This window comes from Bufo bufo, chromosome 2, assembly GCF_905171765.1.
Source record: "Bufo bufo chromosome 2, aBufBuf1.1, whole genome shotgun sequence".
NCBI classification, from domain to species: domain Eukaryota; kingdom Metazoa; phylum Chordata; class Amphibia; order Anura; family Bufonidae; genus Bufo; species Bufo bufo.
The window spans coordinates 445,191,256-445,211,598 of record NC_053390.1 but is presented as its reverse complement, the minus strand read 5'-3'; the positions used below and the strand labels follow the sequence as shown (position 1 = coordinate 445,211,598).

Below are 20,343 nucleotides of genomic sequence, written 5' to 3'. Positions count from 1 at the left end.
GACGTGCAGAGTCACGGAATATATTGATTTTTATTTACAAGGGTATGTTCTGCAAAACCCCTCCCATTTGAAAGATACTGGGTCTGTGCTGGAGCTCATCAAAGACCTTAACCCCCCCACTGTGAACACATGGATGGCCACAATTGATGTGGCATCCCTGTACACAGTTATCCCAAAGAAATTGGGAATGGAAGCGGTGGAAAATAGAATCAGAAATGATGCGAAAATGGGGAATCAGCAGGGAAATTTTATTTTGGAATGCCTCAGTTATTGTCTCGATTACAACTATTTTTGGTTCAAAGACTCACATTACGTACAGTGCATTGGCACTGCGATGGGGGCGAAATTCGCCCCCAGCTTCGCAAATATTTTTATGGGGGCCTGGGAGGAGAATTTCATCCTTCCCACACTAGGAGCGGACACTCCGGGAGGCAAATTGACCTTCTGGAGGAGGTATATTGATGACTGTCTCCTGGTGTGGGAAGGAGGAAAGGAGGGACTCGAGTCCTTTATCTCCCAATTGAACCACAATAGTTGGAATCTACGTTTTGTGGGGGAAATCAGCAACACAAGCGTTAATTTTCTTGACCTATGCATTCGGGTTGAAAATGGACGTTTCCTTACTAGCTCCTATTTTAACCACCTCAGCCCCCAGTGCTTAAACACCCTGAAAGACCAGGCCACTTTTTACACTTCTGACCTACACTACTTTCACCATTTATTGCTCGGTCATGCAACTTACCACCCAAATGAATTTTACCTCCTTTTCTTCTCACTAATAGAGCTTTCATTTGGTGGTATTTCATTGCTGCTGACATTTTTACTTTTTTTGTTATTAATCGAAATTTAACGATTTTTTTGCAAAAAAATGACATTTTTCACTTTCAGTTGTAAAATTTTGCAAAAAAAATGACATCCATATATAAATTTTGCTCTAAATTTATTGTTCTACATGTCTTTGATAAAAAAAAAATGTTTGGGTAAAAAAAAAATGGTTTGGGTAAAAGTTATAGCGTTTACAAACTATGGTACAAAAATGTGAATTTCCGCTTTTTGAAGCAGCTCTGACTTTCTGAGCACCTGTCATGTTTCCTGAGGTTCTACAATGCCCAGACAGTACAAACACCCCACAAATGACCCTATTTCTGAAAGTAGACACCCTAAGGTATTCGCTGATGGGCATAGTGAGTTCATAGAACTTTTTATTTTTTGTCACAAGTTAGCGGAAAATGATGATTTTTTATTTTTATTTTTTTTTTCTTACAAAGTCTCATATTCCACTAACTTGTGACAAAAAATAAAAACTTCCATGAACTCACTATGCCCATCACGAAATACCTTGGGGTCTCTTCTTTCCAAAATGGGGTCACTTGTGGGGTAGTTATACTGCCCTGGCATTCTAGGGGCCCAAATGTGTGGTAAGGAGTTTGAAATCAAATTCTGTAAAAACTGACCAGTGAAATCCGAAAGGTGCTCTTTGGAATGTGGGCCCCTTTGCCCACCTAGGCTGCAAAAAAGTGTCACACATCTGGTATCTCCGTATTCAGTAGAAGTTGGGGAATGTGTTTTGGGGTGTCATTTTACATATACCCATGCTGGGTGAGATAAATATCTTGGTCAAATGCCAACTTTGTATAAAAAAATGGGAAAAGTTGTCTTTTGCCAAGATATTTCTCTCACCCAGCATGGGTATATGTAAAAAGACACCCCAAAACACATTCCCCAACTTCTCCTGAATACGGAGATACCAGATGTGTGACACTTTTTTGCAGCCTAGGTGGGCAAAGGGGCCCATATTCCAAAGAGCACCTTTCGGATTTCACTCGTCATTTTTTACAGAATTTGATTTCAAACTCCTTACCACACATTTGGGCCCCTAGAATGCCAGGGCAGTATAACTACCCCACAAGTGACCCCATTTTGGAAAGAAGAGACCCCAAGGTATTCGCTGATGGGCATAGTGAGTTCATGGAAGTTTTTATTTTTTGTCACAAGTTAGTGGAATATGAGACTTTGTATGAAAAAAAAAAAAAAAAAAAAAAAATCATCATTTTCCACTAACTTGTGACAAAAAATAAAAAATTCTAGGAACTCGCCATGCCCCTCACGGAATACCTTGGGGTGTCTTCTTTCCAAAATGGGGTCACTTGTGGGGTAGTTATACTGCCCTGGCATTTTCCAGGGGCCCTAATGTGTGGTAAGTAGGTAAATGACCAGTGAAATCCGAAAGGTGCTCTTTGGAATATGGGCCCCTTTGCCCACCTAGGCTGCAAAAAAGTGTCACACATCTGGTATCTCCGTACTCGGGAGAAGTTGGGGAATGTGTTTTGGGGTGTCTTTTTACATATACCCATGCTGGGTGAGAGAAATATCTTGGCAAAAGACAACTTTTCCCATTTTTTTATACAAAGTTGGCATTTGACCAAGATATTTATCTCACCCAGCATGGGTATATGTAAAATGACACCCCAAAACACATTCCCCACCTTCTCCTGAGTACGGAGATACCAGATGTGTGACACTTTTTTGCAGCCTAGGTGGGCAAAGGGGCCCATATTCCAAAGAGCACCTTTCGGATTTCACTCGTCATTTTTTACAGAATTTGATTTCAAACTCCTTACCACACATTTGGGCCCCTAAAATACCAGGGCATTATACCTACCCCACAAGTGACCCCATTTTGGAAAGAATAGACCCCAAGGTATTCGCTGATGGGCATAGTGAGTTCATGGAAGTTTTTATTTTTTGTCACAAGTTAGTGGAATATGAGACTTTGTATGAAAAAAAAAAATAAAAAAAAATCATCATTTTCCACTAACTTGTGACAAAAAATAAAAAATTCTAGGAACTCGCCATGCCCCTCACGGAATACCTTGGGGTGTCTTCTTTCCAAAATGGGGTCACTTGTGGGGTAGTTATACTGCCCTGGCATTTTCCAGGGGCCCTAATGTGTGGTAAGTAGGTAAATGACCAGTGAAATCAGAAAGGTGCTCTTTGGAATATGGGCCCCTTTGCCCACCTAGGCTGCAAAAAAGTGTCACACATCTGGTATCTCCGTACTCGGGAGAAGTTGGGGAATGTGTTTTGGGGTGTCTTTTTACATATACCCATGCTGGGTGAGAGAAATATCTTGGCAAAAGACAACTTTTCCCATTTTTTTATACAAAGTTGGCATTTGACCAAGATATTTATCTCACCCAGCATGGGTATATGTAAAATGACACCCCAAAACACATTCCCCAACTTCTCCTGAGTACGGCGATACCAGATGTGTGACACTTTTTTGCAGCCTAGATGCGCAAAGGGGCCCAAATTCCTTTTAGGAGGGCATTTTTAGACATTTGGATACCAGACTTCTTCTCACGCTTTGGGGCCCCTAGAATGCCAGGGCAGTATAAATACCCCACATGTGACCCCATTTTGGAAAGAAGACACCCCAAGGTATTCAATGAGGGGCATGGCGAGTTCATAGAAATTTTTTTTTTTTGGCACAAGTTAGCGGAAATTGATATTTTTTATTTTTTTCTCACAAAGTCTCCCGTTCCGCTAACTTGGGACAAAAATTTCAATCTTTCATGGACTCAATATGCCCCTCACTGAATACCTGGGGGTGTCTTCTTTCCGAAATGGGGTCACATGTGGGGTATTTATACTGCCCTGGCATTCTAGGGGCCCTAAAGCGTGAGAAGAAGTCTGGAATATAAATGTCTAAAAAATTTTACGCATTTGGATTCCGTGAGGGGTATGGTGAGTTCATGTGAGATTTAATTTTTTGTCACAAGTTAGTGGAATATGAGACTTTGTAAGAAAAAAAAATAATAATTCCGCTAACTTGGGCCAAAAAAATGTCTGAATGGAGCCTTACAGAGGGGTGATCAATGACAGGGGGGTGATCAATGACAGGGGGGTTGATCAATGACAGGGGGGTGATCAATGACAGGGGGGTGATCAATGACAGGGGGGTGATCAATGACAGGGGGGGGTGATCAATGACAGGGGGGGTGATCAATGACAGGGGTGGTGATCAATGACAGGGGGGTGATCAGGGAGTCTATATGGGGTGATAACCACAGTCATTGATCACGCCCGTGTAAGGCTTCATTCAGACGTCCGGATGCGTTTTGCGGATCCGATCCATCTATCAGTGGATCCGTAAAAATCATGCGGACGTCTGAATGGAGCTTTACAGGGGGGTGATCAATGACAGGGGGGTAATCAATGACAGGGGGGTGATCAGGGAGTCTATATGGGGTGATCACCACAGTCATTGATCATGCCCCTGTAAGGCTTCATTCAGACGTCCGGATGCGTTTTGCGGATCCGATCCATCTATCAGTGGATCCGTAAAAATCATGCGGACGTCTGAATGGAGCTTTACAGGGGGGTGATCAATGACAGGGGGGTAATCAATGACAGGGGGGTGATCAGGGAGTCTATATGGGGTGATCACCACAGTCATTGATCATGCCCCTGTAAGGCTTCATTCAGACGTCCGGATGCGTTTTGCGGATCCGATCCATCTATCAGTGGATCCGTAAAAATCATGCGGACGTCTGAATGGAGCTTTACAGGGGGGTAATCAATGACAGGGGGGTGATCAATGACAGGGGGGTGATCAGGGAGTCTATATGGGGTGATAACCACAGTCATTGATCATGCCCCTGTAAGGCTTCATTCAGACGTCCGGATGCGTTTTGCGGATCCGATCCATCTATCAGTGGATCCGTAAAAATCATGCGGACATCTGAATGGAGCTTTACAGGGGGGTGATCAGGGAGTCTATATGGGGTGATCACCACAGTCATTGATCATGCCCCTGTAAGGCTTCATTCAGACGTCCGGATGCGTTTTGCGGATCCGATCCATCTATCAGTGGATCCGTAAAAATCATGCGGACGTCTGAATGGAGCTTTACAGGGGGGTAATCAATGACAGGGGGGTGATCAATGACAGGGGGGTGATCAGGGAGTCTATATGGGGTGATAACCACAGTCATTGATCATGCCCCTGTAAGGCTTCATTCAGACGTCCGGATGCGTTTTGCGGATCCGATCCATCTATCAGTGGATCCGTAAAAATCATGCGGACATCTGAATGGAGCTTTACAGGGGGTTGATCAATGACAGGGGGGTAATCAATGACAGGGGGGTGATCAGGGAGTCTATATGGGGTGATCAGGGGTGATCAGGGGCTAATAAGGGGTTAATAAGTGACGGGGGGGGGGTGTAGTGTAGTGTAGTGGTGCTTGGTGGGACTTTACTGAGCTACCTGTGTCCTCTGGTGGTCGATCCAAACAAATGGGACCACCAGAGGACCAGGTAGCAGGTATATTAGACGCTGTTATCAAAACAGCGTCTAATATACCTGTTAGGGGTTAAAAAAAACACATCTCCAGCCTGCCAGCGAACGATCGCCGCTGGCAGGCTGGAGATCAACTCTCTTACCTTCCGTTCCTGTGAGCGCGCGCGCCTGTGTGCGCGCGTTCACAGGAAATCTCGCGTCTCGCGAGAGGACGCGTATATGCGTCCAGGAGGAATGAATCAACCACCTCCAGGACGCGTCTGTGCGTACAGCGGTCCGGAGGTGGTTAAAGAAACAGACGTGAACTCCTTTATTGATATGAAGAGCTGTCATTACGGCCCATGGCTCAGGAACATTCCGAAAGGACAGTTCAAGAGGATGGCCCGTAATTGTACAGAGGTGGATGAATATAGAACGCAATGTGGGGTGTTAAAAAATAGGTTTGTGGAGAGAGGATATGATGAGGCCAATTTAGATGAATGCATACAGAAAGTAGAGATGGAAACAAAAGGAAAAAAGGAACATACAAAAAGAATAGTGATAAAAGAAAATAGGGACTACAGATTTTCATTTGTGACCAAATTTTGCTCCATGTCAGATAACATTAAGAAAATGGTGAAAAAGAACTGGGGAGTTTTTAAAAAACGACCCTACAATAGGAAAAATAATACCTGCAAATCCCTCTTTTATTTTTAAAAAAGCGACCAACATTAGAGAGAAACTCGTACGTAGTGCCATACCCCCAGTTAATGTGAAGGAGAAAAAAGAAGGAAAATTTACCTGGTGTGGCTTTTGTGCAGGCTGTAAAAATCGGAACTCCAGAGATCGACAGGTGAATATTAAACAGATAGTGTCTAAAAAGAATGGGGCTGAATTCCGTATAAAGAACAATTGTTCGTGCGAAAATGAGGGCATCATCTACGTACTGGAATGCCCTTGTGGGCTCCAGTACGTGGGACGGACAATTAGGAAGCTGAAAGTTAGGATACAAGAGCATCTACGGAACATCAAAAAAGGCCTAATGACCCATAGCGTATCAGCACACTTTAAATTATCACATGGAAAAAACCCACAAGGGTTAAAATTCGCTGGAGTTGAAACTGTTAAGCCACACTGGCGTGGGGGGGACTCGCTGGCACAAATCAATAGAAAGGAAGTGGAGTGGATTTACCAGCTAGGAACCCTACAACCCAGAGGGCTTAACATTGAATTTGACCTTAAACCATGTTTACTGTAAAATGACCCACCGGTGGCGACGTTCGGCTGTTCTCTACCTGGCCTCCTAAGGACCTTTGGATGACGTCAGGTTTCCTGGCTGCTCCATTGGATAAGGATGCCTTGTGATGGGAACATCAGGGGTGGAGGCGGGGTCGAGAACACCTGAATGACGCTACCGGAGTGGGTGGCGCCCTCCTGAGTGACGTTCTAAGAGTGGGCGGAGATTACCTGTGTGACGTCCCAGAATCGGATGGCGTCCTGTGGAGGGATGTTCCAGGAGGAGTGGAAATTAGCTGAATGACGCTCCGGGAGTAGGTGGAGAATACCGGTATAATATCCGAGGAGTGGATGGAATGTATATGAGGATAGAACTACTATAATAAATTGAGTTGGGATACACCTAGGACAAGAGAGGATTAAGTGGGGGATAGATTCTTATTAAGAGGCTGAATGTATATATTGACTATTGAGAACAGCGGTAACCCGAAAGGGTCTTTACACAAATTGGCAATAGGGAGTAACAATCCACTCCCGTGTATAATTTTATATTCTTATGTTTGTATTTTAAAAATGATTGCATCAGTGTGATTTTATGTTATATGTTGTAAAACTGTTATTTTGAAAATGTCCTATACGGATGGGAACCACACCCGCTTGAATAATAATGAGAGGGCTGGGCTATTTATAGGGCTCGTTTGTGAGCATGCTCAGTCATCGCCCTTGAAGAAGCGAGGTAGCGAAACCCGGGTCGGGCAGGAACGTGACGATCATCTTGTATTTTTATGCCTTTTGTCTACTGACCTGTTGTAAGTAGAATAAAACCTTTTAGAACAACTTTCTCAAGGGTGCTTCACTATCTTGCCTATCCCCTTAAACCCTGTAGAGGAGGAGGTCTGGGAGGACCATATCCTTTGGTTGTCGAGGAGAGGGGCTGACACCCTTGTATCATCCACCTGTGACCGGAATACATAGCTCCCAGCAGCGCGGTTCCAAAACCTATGAACTTGACTTTGCCAGTGTGAAACCTACCACACGAACCCGGGACCAGCAGCAGCGCAAGTAACTGTCCGTGTTGAGACGCAGGACTGACTTTCTGTTTTATTTGTGGATTATAGCACAGGTTTGTCTAACAAAAGTTAAGTGGTTTATTGATATAAAGGGATATAATTCTGTCACTAGACAGAAAGGAGTTAATTGTAGCAGGCTCCGGAACAGTTCTGAAGCCTAATCTTATATAATAACATGGGACATCTGCACACTAAGGCTATGTTCATATCTGCCCTGTTTTTCTGTTAAAAAACAAACAGACAAAAGGCAGCACTGAACAGAAATGAACGGTGCCCAATAGACCTAACTTACTATAACAGAGTCTAATGAATTTCCGTCATGGGTCCAGCATGTCACTGGATAAAACATTCTTTACTTATATTCTGGTGTGCTTGTAGTTATTCTTTGACCATGATAAATAGGGGAAAAAACGAGATTTTTGTATAACTTACCAGTAAAATCTCTTTCTCGCTCTTTCCTTGGGGGACACAGAAGACCTTGGGTATAGCTCATCTCCATAGGAGGCGTGACACTAAGTGAAGACTGTTAAGGCCCTCCTCCACAGCTATACCCTCAGCCTGGAGAGAGAGACTGCCAGTTGCGTGTCCAAGCAGTGAGAAAAGGCAAAGTCCAACAAGGAACCAACAAGCCAACTACCCAACGGGTAACACAAACTCGGAAACCGTGTAGAGAAAAACAATGAATGGGTGGGTGCTGTGTCCCCCAAGGAAAGAGCGAGAAAGAGATTTTACTGGTAAGTTATACAAAAATCTCGTTTTCTCGCCCAGTTTCCTTGGGGGACACAGAAGACCTTGGGACGTTCAAAAGCAGTCCAAAAGGGGAGGGACCACAGCTCCAAGGCGAAGCACCCGAAGGCATCAAGGAACCGCCGCCTGCAGACCCAGGCGGACCAAGGCAGCATACGCCGAAGCCAGAGTATGCACCCTGTAGAACTCTGTAAAGCGTGCAAGGAAGACCTGTGGCCGCCTTGCTCAAATGCATGGCCGAAGCCCAATGCCTCCGGCCCAGGAGGCACCGACCGCTCTGGTGAAATGAACGGTGACAGCAAAGGCAGAATCCTGCCCTCGGTGCGGTAACCTCAGCAATAGCCAATCTGATAAAGCGGAGGAAAACCACCCTGGAGTCCGTCAACTCTAAGCGCGGACCTCCAGGAAACCCAAGAGACCGAACGTCGACAAGAGTCGGAGATCTCCAAGTAAAACCGGCAAGGCCCAAACAACGTCCAAATCGGTGAAGTGTTGAAGCGAAAGGCAACACCACCTTCAGAAGGAAGGAACGGGATGTAGAAACAGCCCTGTCCTGGGAAAAGACAGAAGGCTCAGAACAAAAAGGGGCCATTCAGGCACCCGTCAGAGACACGACTGATATGGAAACACAACCGTACAGGACAGGCGGGGTAGAGAGAACTTCTGTAACGGCTCCAAGGAAAAGATTGGAGCGCCGAGAGCTCAGTATGTAGTTCCCAGGGCGGTACCGAAGGACAGTACAGAGGAACCAAAGAGCCATTTCGAGTAAGAAGGTCTTGACAGGCCCAGAGGGCCGGGGAACGCTGGAAGAGGAAGAACAGCGCTGACACTTGACACCTCAAGTAAAGGAATCCCAGTCCCAGGTCCAGGCCGGACTGGAAAAAAGACAGAACCATGGGGAGAGAAAAAGTCAGAGTGGGGAATGCACAGCTTCCCACAGAACCCCAGACAAAAAAACCATAAGTCTTACGACAGATCCTGGACGAAATACAGCCAGGAGCGGACAGTAGCGAACCCGCTGGAGTCGCCTGGCAAGCGGGCGAAAACCCAATGTGATCAGGCGCAGACCAGTAACACGGGCAGAAGTCGACAAAACTGGTCCCGTCGGCCCCCGAGCAACGTTGTCCCGTATCCACCCGAGTGGGGGAGCAGAAGGACAGACGGAACGGAACCAAAGGGTCCGCCCAGTATCCACCAGATGCCAGGACAAGACAGGCTAAAGTCCATGCTGATGTAGCCATGTTCTACAGTCCCGGTGTGGGAGATCAAAGGACAATCTGGACCGAAAGGTAGTCCCCCCCAAGTTACCGAGAAGGTAAGTCTACAGCAGGACCATTGTCTTAGAATGGACCACGCAATCTGCACTCAGCGGGAGGACAGAACGCGGTAGACTCGGTAAATAGGCACAGCTAATACAGCCAGTGTGAACAAGGGAGACAGTACGAGGCCAAAAGGAACACCGGAACCATCCACATGAACAACCATGCTCTCCCCAGAGGGGAGGACAGTGAAGGAACAGCCTCTGAAGTCTGGCGGGACAGAAGCCACATCGGAGTGATCTGTACCGAGCGGGAGCCAAACAGAGCCGGCGAGATAAGGTAGTCGAGACAGAGGCCGGCATAACACCCTCCAACCGAACGGAGGAGTGGGCAACAGGGAAGCCATAGGACAGCTCAAAAGCAGAACCCTGCTACACTGTGAGATGCCCGATTCACCGCCTCGCAGAAGGCGAATACCCTGAAGAACCCAAGGTGGAGGTCCTCCGACCTGGGTAATCGAGCACCCAAGCGAATTTGGGTGACCTTCCCGAGAAAAGCGGCCCGCACCTGGTAGCAGATCAGACTGAAGCGTAGAGGCGCCAAGAGGAAGGACTCATACCACACTGCATCCGAAGAGGAGGAAATTGCAGCAGGCAAGGGAACCGCAGTCCTGCCAGAGCCAACGAAGAATTCGAGGGGCGCTCCAGACAACCGCACTCTCGACCATGTGACCACTAGCGCAGGGAAGCAATACCGCGGAAGGACGAATGGGCACGCATCTAGGAACCACGAACACTCCCTGGGATGAAGGGCCAACTAAATGAATGAGTACCACCCAGCTCGGTGCAGCAGAGAGCAATAGAGCCTGTCCGGGTCAGGTGGACAGAATGAACTCCTTAGAGACGAGTGCAAGACTTGCGGCAAGCATCGTATCCCAAGAAAACAAAAGTATGCCGCAGGAAGCAGATGAGGCATACGTACTAGCAGCCCGTAAGCAGTGAGAAGGCCAACCCACCTACAGGAGGAGAAGGCATACACGGCCCAAACAACGCACAAGAACGTCCGCTCACTGCAAAAAGGTTAATTCAGCGAAAAAGGGGGCTCGCCACAGAGTGCCACAGCATGTACGTAATTGCAAAGTGCAACCTGCAAGGGAGTTATGCACAAGCCTAGTATAGCATGCGATGGAACGCAAGCAGTCCGCCCCGAAAGGGGTGAAATTGTATCTGGCAAACTGCAGTCGGCAAGAGTGCAAAGGCCGGTCCCAAAAGGGAGTGATGCCTAAGGCCGTACCTACTTCAGAGAAGCAGGACATACCCTATAATCCAGCAGGAACGCAGGAGGTCCACCTAGTGAAAGGGGAACATGCACAGGGTTATCCTAGCATTAAGTGAGTGTGCAATAATACACCCAACACTGACTTAGCGAGAGTGCAACTACTCTGCCAATGAAGGGGGACATGTACAAGTCCAGCACAGCCATACAAGGACAGCCTTGAATCTCATGAGCGTGCCAAATTCTGCCCATGGAATGTGGGGTGGTCACGCACAAGGCCAGCACCGTATCCAATGGGAGTGCAAGCGTTCCACCCATGTTAGAGGGCCATGCTCATGGCCAGCAAGGTATCCGGTGAGAGTGTAGCATGCCGCCCAGAAAAAAAGGGGGGGTAATGCACATGGCCAGCATCTCATCCAGGGAGAGTGCGTGCACCCGCCATGTATGGGAGTCATACACATGGCCAGCAACGTACTGGTGAGAGACAAACACAGTCAGTGAGAATGTGTGTATGTCACCTGAGGAAGGAAGGCATGCCCATGGCAGGCAGCGAATCCAGCGAGAGTGCATACACCGCCCACGGAAGAGGGGTCATGCATATGGCCGACAGCGGATCCAGCGAGAGTGCAAGCACCCCGCCATGTATGGGGTACATGCACATGGCCAGTAACGTACCTGCGAGAAAACAACCACAGACAGAGGGATGTATGTATGCTGCCTGAGTCATGCCTATGGCCGGCAGTGAAACCAGTGAGAGTGCAGCATAGTAACATAGTACATAAGTACATCATAGCCCATCAGTAAAAATCTAAAATTTAAACAAGGAGAAACCAGCCCTGCAGAGCAGGGAGTGTCTTGCCTCCTTGGACACTAAGCAAAAACTGGCAGTCTCTCTCTCCAGGCTGAGGGTATAGCTGTGGAGGAGGGGCTTAACAGTCTTCACTTAGTGTCACGCCTCCTATGGAGATGAGCTATACCCAAGGTCTTCTGTGTCCCCCAAGGAAACTGGGCGAGAAAATGCTTTACAAAAGCACACTACCACATGAAATTACAGTGCGTTCGAAAAGTCTTCAGACCTTTTCACATGTTGCGGCCTTGTGCTAAAATAAGAAACTAAATTCAACTCCGCCCCAATCTTTCTGTACTCAGTACTCCATAATGAGAGAGAAAAACTGAATTTTAGAAAACGTTTGCATGGACATAAGTATTCAGACCCTTTTCTAGGACACTTGCGATTTAGCTCTGGGGGCCTCCTATTTCTTTTAATCATCTTTAAGATCTTTATAAAGGTCTCACTGGTCACAATGCATATCAGATTAAAAACCAAGCCATGAGGAGGAAAGAACTGCCTTTAGAGCTCAGAGATGGGATTCTGTGGAGGCACAAGTCCCCAAGAAGCAGAGTGGCCTCAATAATTCACCCAGGGATCTCACTGCACTTACTATTATCCCTGGGCGCCGCTCCGTTCTCCTGCTATGCCCTCCGGTATGTTTGGTCACTTGGTTATAGTAGGAGGAGACTGCCCTTGTTCTCCTGGGCGTCTCCTTCTCCTAGGCTGTAGCGCTGGCCAATCGCAACGCAGAGCTCACAGCCTGGGAGAAAAAAAAACTCCCAGGCTGTGAGCTCTGCGCTGCGCAGTGCTACAGCCTGGGACAAGAAGACCAAGTCCCCTAAGTCTCCGCCTACTATAACCAAGTGACCGAACATACCGGAGGGCATAGCGGGAGAACGGAGCGGCGCCCAGGGATAATAGTGAGTGCAGTGAGATCCCTGGGCGTTGCTGTACAGATCATGACACTTAGTTCACAATGTTTTGCCAGATGAAAGGTCCTCTTTAAAGGGGTTGTCTCATCATGGACAATGGGGGCATATCGCTAGGATATGCCCCGATTGTCTTATAGGTGTGGGTCCCACCACTGGGACCCGCACCTATATCGAGAACGGAGCCCAACAAGTGAAGGAGGGCACACTGCGCATGCGCAGCCGCCCTCCATTAATTTTCTTTGGGGCCAGCGAAAATAGCCGAACGTCGGCCCCATAGAAATGAATTGGAGCGGGGGACGCGTATACGCTTCACTTCTATAGGGAGCCAGCTTGATGGTGGCCGAACTGGAGTCCTCCAGCCACCGAATTGCGGGGCTCCATTCTCGATATAGGTGCAGGTCCCAGCGGTGGGACTTGCACCTATAAGACAATAGGGGCATATCCTAGCGATATGCCCCTATTGTCTATGATGAGACAACCCCTTTAAGCACACAGCCAAGACAACACAGGAGTGGCTTAGGGACAACTCTGTGAATGTCCTTGAGTGGACAGACAGAGCCCTGACTTGAACCCAATCTCTAGAGACCTAAAAATGGCTGTCCACTGATAGTCCCATTCCAACCTGACAGAGCTTGAGAGGATCTGCAGAAAATCTTTTTAATTTGAGCACAAGGCCACAACATAACAACATGCGAAAAAAGTGTGAAGTCTGAAGACTTTACAAATGCCCTGTATATATACCCACTGCCTGGATGCATGACCTGGCGCTTTCTCCTTGTTCATGGAGTTCTTTAAACTTGCTGCTGCTTTCTTTCTGGGCAAAATATCACATTACACACAGTACACTAAGAATTGTGTATGCAGTGTGCCACATGAAAGCATAACTCAATCAGGTGCCCAGTCCGAAGGAAAGTAGTGGAAAATGTCAAATAAAAAAATGTAGCAGTGGAGAGAGGTAAGGCCACGGGGTTCAGAAACCACCAGAAGGTTAGCTACCTAGTAAATACAGTTTAAAGTGTACTTTTCATTGTGTGCAATTTAATCTAGACATATTCACAATTATCTGCTGGTTAATACCACTTACCATTGCTGAGACCCAAAGCCATACCAAGCAAGCTGCAATATCTGGAAGCCAAGACCAAGTAATATAGTGTTCTTATTGCCAATTGATCTCATAAGAACTCCCAGCACCACAGTCTGAATAAAAAGGAAAAAAAGGCAATTGCAATATAAAACGGTCACGTGAAAAATAAGTGTCTTAAAGCTGGCTAATCCTGTTCAGACATGCAGCCATTTGCATCTGCTGAAAATCCACACCACTCACCTGAGCCAAGATTGACAATATTCCGACAACGCCAATAAATGTAGCCACGGTTTCTGATGTGAAGCCAATCACCTGTACGGTTGAGAAGGATTACTACAATGCTCAATAAGCCATAAGAACATTTACAAGTTCAGTTACCGACAATGAAATCTTATGACTGAAGAGGTGACATTTTTCTGCAACATAAGCCAAGCCTGAAATTAAATTATTACTGGAACTACACGTTCAGTCACAGACAAAGAAATCTTATGCCATAAACACAGAAAAGGCGACATTGGTCTACAACACAAGCCTAATTATTACTGGAACCATTTTCTTATTTCCATGACCAAAAAAAAATAAAAACACATGTCATTTTTATCATATAGTCCTCTTACCTGTCGTAGGTAAAGAAAAAAGCTTGAGTACTGTCCGGCTTCAGGCAGGTAAGACAGAAACACCGTTATACAGATGAGGAGAACGGTGGAATCCTGGCCAACTTTCCGTAAGGACTGTAAAATAGGTAAAAAAAAGAAATCATGTAGACAACGCTTACTAAATAATTGTGCGAGCCCCAATCCTTACATTTTCAGAAAAAATAAATAAAAATAAACAAATGAAGGACTGCAATATCTCCAGTTGGAAAATCTTCTTGTGGGAGTATTCTAGACTAACTGCACTTTTCTCCACAGTTACACAGTTCAGCACCATACCAAAACAAACATATTACATTTCCCTTTTGGATTATTTGTAAACTCAATTATTTGCCTAATCTCACAAATTTTTGATCTAGCTTTCCACTTCTAAAACAGCTATTCACTCCTCGTCTCTATGGGCAGTTCATCTTCAGCTCCAGGGGTGCAGAAATTGGGTTAAAGCTTGTGTGTGCAAGTGCCTGCAGTGAGTGTGCGCTCCCAGTGCCCTCCAGTGTCTGTGCAATAGGGGAATAGGCACTGTGCAGAGAGGGCATCAGGAGCGGGCAATGCTGGATCCATAGAGCTCCTGCAATGCACTCCTGGTGGAACTACTGCCGACAGTGTGAAACGGGCCTTACAGCGGTGGATTGTTACAAAGCTTACTGCAACAGTGTGCTTGCACTGCCCAATTTTAAGAGCGCAAGTCAGCTCAGCTGTTTGTGTGCGCCTGCACATTAGTCATACAGTGTGAACTATGGAGTCTTTTCTTTTCCTTCAAGTGTTTATGTCTGTTCTAGTAGCCACTTGTAATAGAAATTCTGGAGCATCTATTCTTAGGATTATGTTTTTCCATTCCTCGATTATCCCTGCTAGAAGTTTGTGAATGATTTGCCAGCAACATGCAAAGAAGGTCCAGAAGGATGTTACCAGTTGGGGTTGTGCATCTGCACAGCCTGACGCTGACATAACTGACTGGATAGCGTCAAGACTGCTCATGGACAGACCCTGAACTGGTAACACCCACATGGGTCTTTACTGCTGACTGTTGGCAATTCATTCCTAAACTTCTAGTACAAATAATAGAGGAATGGCACAACAGAGTCATGAGAATAGATGCTCCAGAAATGTTATTACATGGGGATTGCATGTAATTACTAAAACAGACATGTCTGGAGACACAAAAGACTCTTTTAAGCCATGCCCTATACAGCAACACCATATCCTGTCTAAAACACACAAATGCTTTGCAGAATATGTACGCCAGTTTTTTGGTGCAATTTATGGCTTATTTATTTTCATAAATCTCCCCCAATGGGTCAAATTTATAAATGTACTCATGCCAGTTTTCTGTCATTGTTTTTTCAGCATGGACTGAACATCAATCAAAATTACTGGTATAAAATTCTGATGAAGTAATGCCATACATTTAACCCAGCCAGTTTATAAGAAGCTACCAGTTCATTCCTGGGCTACATGTGAACACCAGCCATCATATACAGTATAAACTTGAATTCCCGCACTTGGCGATACTGCTGCCAATGCTGCAGTGCATATCCTCCATTACATGCGGCTAGAGGAAGATGTAGCAATTTCTGCTAAGTATGTTTATCCTTTTCTATTCCCAGCATTCAACATCCTAATAAGGGTTTCCCTTTAACAGCAAATGTCAGGCACAAAGCAAACAGAATGGCAGGAAGCAGAGCCCTAACAATCACATCCTCTCCTGTATATCTATCCATCGAACTTGATCTTAAAATTTCCCCAATATGCATAATCTGAGATGTACATTCACTTAACATAGCAAGGGTTAACAGCAAAAGAAACCTCAACAATAATTACCCTGATTCAGCAGTTTACAGAAACACCCCATATGTGGTCATAAACTGCTGTATGGGCACACTGCAGGGTTCAGAAGAGAAAGAGCACCAAGTGGCTTTTGTAGGGCAGATTTTGCTGGAATGGTTTTCAGACACCATGTCGCATTTGAGGAGAACCTGAGGTATCACTACAGTGAAAACCAAAAAAAAGTGACCCTAATTTGGAAATTAGACCTCTCAAGGAATTTATCGAGTGGTGTAGTGAGTGCTTTTTAAAAATAAGACATGAAATGAAAAAATACATTTTAATTTCATTTATATGTAGATTTAGCTTCAAATGTTTTATTTTCACAAAGGGTAATAGGAGAAAAAGCAACCCAAATTTTTGTTACATAATTTTCCTGAGTATGACAATAGCCCCTATGTGGTCATAACCTACTGTCTGGGCACACTGCAGGGCTCAGAAGAGAAAGAGCACCAGGTGCATTTGAGGCCTAGTTTAGCGATTTATACAGCATTGGCCGACAACTGCAGAGGCTCTGAGGTGAAATAAAAAGAAACTCCCAAAAATCGACCCCATTTTAGAAACTACACCCCTTACAGAATTTACCAAGGGGTCCTGTGAGCATTTTGACCCAACAGGAGTTTAGCAAAAATTTATTCACATCAGACGGTGCAAACTGAAAATTGCAACTTTTCCACAGATCTGCTCAATATGTTGTGCCCATTTTGTGCCAGCGTGAAATGTAACTCATCTTATTATGCCGTGCTTCCTGGGTTTATAAACACCCTACATGTGGTCCTTATCTTTTGCCTGGACGCATCATAGGGTTCAGGAGTAAAAGATCACCATTTGCATTTGAGGCCTAATGTGGTGGTTTACACGGCTTGTTCTGACAACTGTAGAGACTCTGGGGTGAAATAATAAATGGAACCCCTGAGAAGCGACCACATTTTTGAAGCTACACCCCCATGATATTTAAGAATGAGTGTAGTGAGCATTTGGCACCACAGGTATTTTACAGAAAATAATGCACAGAGGACTGTGCAAAGCAAAAATTTTAAGTTTTCCACAGATATGGCCTTTCAGTGCCCAATATGCTGTGCCCAGCGTGTACCATCTGAAGACACACAATGCCCATTATATTGTTAGTTGGGTTCTACTGGGTAATGCAATGCCATAAATGTGAATTTAAACTGCTGTTTGGGTTCTCTGCAGGGATCTGAAGGGAAAGACCACCTTTTGGGGCGCAGATTTAGATGGATTGGTGTACGGGCGCCATGTTGCTCTGGAACAGCCTCTGGGATACCGTTACAGCCATTCTCTGACAACCATCCTTTTTTTTATTTTTCTCTCGATGGAGTTGCCATCAGCATTGGCTCTATTTTGTGATACATATGACTTTTTGATTACTTTTTATTTAGCTTTTTGGGAAGCAGGATAAAAAAGGGTAGCAACTATGCTATTGCTTTTTGGGATTTGTTCTTACAGCATACACTGTGCATGTAAATTGACATGATAATTTTATTCTGTGGGTCACTCAGTACGATTACAGAGATATAGATTTCACATAGTGTTTTTAAGTTGTACTACTTTTACACAATAAAGCATTTTTGAAAAAAAATAAAAATCATGTTTTTGGACCACCATTTGCTAAAAGTCTTAGCGGACTTCAGCTTTTGAGGGTCTGATCACTGGTACAATGCAGTAGAATATATAGTGTAATGTAAGGCATTGTAATTGTCAGTTTCACACAGACAGTTTGCCTCTGAGACACTGACTTTATGTGGCAGGGACTTATAGTCTTTTGTAGCTGAAACCATCAGTGTGGAAGCCCCTTCCCTTTGTAAATCACTGAGGGGTTAAATTGCTGGCATCAGATTACCTCCTATGCCAGCAGTTACACCAGGGGTCTGGCTGCCACTAACAGCCAGGCTTCCCTCCTGATTGGGCAGGCACAGCTTCTGTTCCCGTCTGATCACTGTGCATGTATGGCGCAGGTTGTTAAGGGTTAATAGATGTATAATTGTTCATGTTCATACAGTAATGTAATACAATACCCTGTTCTGGCTCCATTGGTGCACACACATTTCCAACTTGTGATTATTTGAGTAAATTATGAATGTACTTACACATACAAACAGCATTCTGCACATTAGGCTACTTTCACACCTGCCTTAGGTGCGGATCCGTCTGGTATCTGCACAGACGGATCCGCACCTATAATGCAAACGCTTGTATCCGTTCAGAACGGATCCGTTTGCATTACCAGGAACAAAAAAAAATATTAAAAAATGTTCATGATAATGCAAACGGATCCGTTTTGACTTACACTGAAAGTCAATGGGAGGCGGATCCGTTTTCAATTGCACCATATTGTGTCAGCGAAAACGGATCCGTCCCCATTGACTTACATTGTAAGTCAGGACGGATCCGTTTGGCTCTGCATCGTCAGGCGGACATCAAAACGCTGCAAGCAGCGTTTTGGTGTCCGTCTCCAGAGCGGAATGGAGACTGATCGGAGGCAAACTGATGCATTCTGAGCGGATCCTTATCCATTCAGAATGCATTATGGGCCGCTTGTGAGGGCCCTGAAAATGGATCTCACAAGCGGACCCAGAAATGCCAGTGTGAAAGTAGCCTAATGTGTATATGTTATCTAACAATGACCTCTTACTTACCGCAAAAGGGTCAGCTTGCTCCCAAGATATAGGCGCTCCCCAAGACACTGGTCTCATTTCTTCAGGCAGTGACTCGGGAACAGCAAGAAGGATAAATCCAATGTCCAGCAATGCCACACCAGAGGCTAGTACTACTACTAGTGTGTCACTGTATGCCCGAGACAAATAGGCACCAATTGCAGGACTGGTTACAAGGCTGGCAGCAAAGGTGGCTGACACCTAAAACAGGAGTCAAAAAGAGGACTAAATTAAATTGAAACACAAAGAAATTCTGGACAAATATCAGAAGATATAATATATTAATCATAATTATAGGAATACAGACATTCATGGATCCAAATATCTTAATTTAACATATAAGAATATATATTATAATTATTGTAACATATTGTGATAAGTGGGGGTCATTTACTAATCTGAAATAAATTAGGTGTATTTAAAGGGGTTCTGCAGTTTTTTTTTAAAACTGATGAGCTATCCACTGGATAGATCATCAGCATCTGATCGGCGGGGGTCCGACACCCAGGACCCATGCTAATCAGCTGTTTGAGAAGGCAACGGCGCTGGCAATAGTGCCGCGGCCTTCTCGCCGTTTACCGCAGGCCCAGTGACATCACGACTAGTATCACTGGCCTGGGCATGGCTAAGCTCCATTCAAGTGAATGGATCATCAGTTTAAAAAAAACTGCAGAACCCCTTTAAGGCGCTGTCTGCAACTTCGTCCCGCTCACGCCAGGTCTAAAATTGTGGGTGTGGGCGGGCTGGCAGTCCTGTATCATTCATAATTTTCTACATCTGGTATAGGTGTACAAAATGGTCTAAATGTTAGACAGCTCAGAAACTGTCTTACATTTAGAACTGGCGCTGGATGAGCGGAAGCTATGGAGAGGCCTGTGCCTCTTCATAACTTCGGCGGATCCTCCGCCAGCTATGGGGCTTTATTAAGACCGGCGTCTAAAACAACTGTGGTAGGATAAGCATTTCGCCGTTGTGATCCACTTACCATCTGCATAGTCATACCACACAAAAAAGTTTATTTTAACATTTTCCATGTGTCTACTTTATGTTGGCATCATTTTTGAAAAGTACTTTTATTTTTTGGGGCAGACGTTAGAAGGCTTATAAGTTTATCAAAAATTATACAAATTTGTCAGAAAATTACAAAACCCTATTATTTAGGGACAAAATTTCCAAAGTGGCTTTCAGAGGCCTATATATTAGAATCCCACGTAAATCACTCCCATTTATCAATTCCACCCCTCAAAGTATTCAAAATGTAATTTAGGAAGTCTGTTAACTTTCAGCACCCCTGAGGAACCAGTACAGTGGAAACCTCATGAAATAACCCAATTTTTGAAACTAAACTCCCAGGGAATTTAGCTCGGAATGTAGTGATGGTTTTGACCACATGAAAAAGCATGACATAACTTGTTACGCAATTTATCCTGAGTACGGAAAAATGAAAATTACTCTTACCGGTAATTGGATTTTCCT

At 45.1% G+C, this 20,343-nt stretch overlaps 1 protein-coding gene across 3 annotated transcripts in view; it reads right to left on the bottom strand.

The window, feature by feature from the left end:
• The window catches only part of LOC120989422 (hippocampus abundant transcript 1 protein-like), a 48,260-nt gene that overhangs the window by 8,981 nt on the left and 18,936 nt on the right, over positions 1-20,343 (bottom strand). For all 3 annotated transcript variants that reach the window (XM_040417511.1, XM_040417509.1, XM_040417510.1), the window contains exons 6-9: positions 18,850-19,068; positions 14,333-14,446; positions 13,956-14,027; positions 13,716-13,828 (exon numbers count right to left, since the gene is read on the bottom strand). In XM_040417511.1, the coding sequence (XP_040273445.1) occupies positions 13,716-13,828; positions 13,956-14,027; positions 14,333-14,446; positions 18,850-19,068 (518 nt within the window). The remainder of the gene's footprint in view (positions 1-13,715; positions 13,829-13,955; positions 14,028-14,332; positions 14,447-18,849; positions 19,069-20,343) is intronic.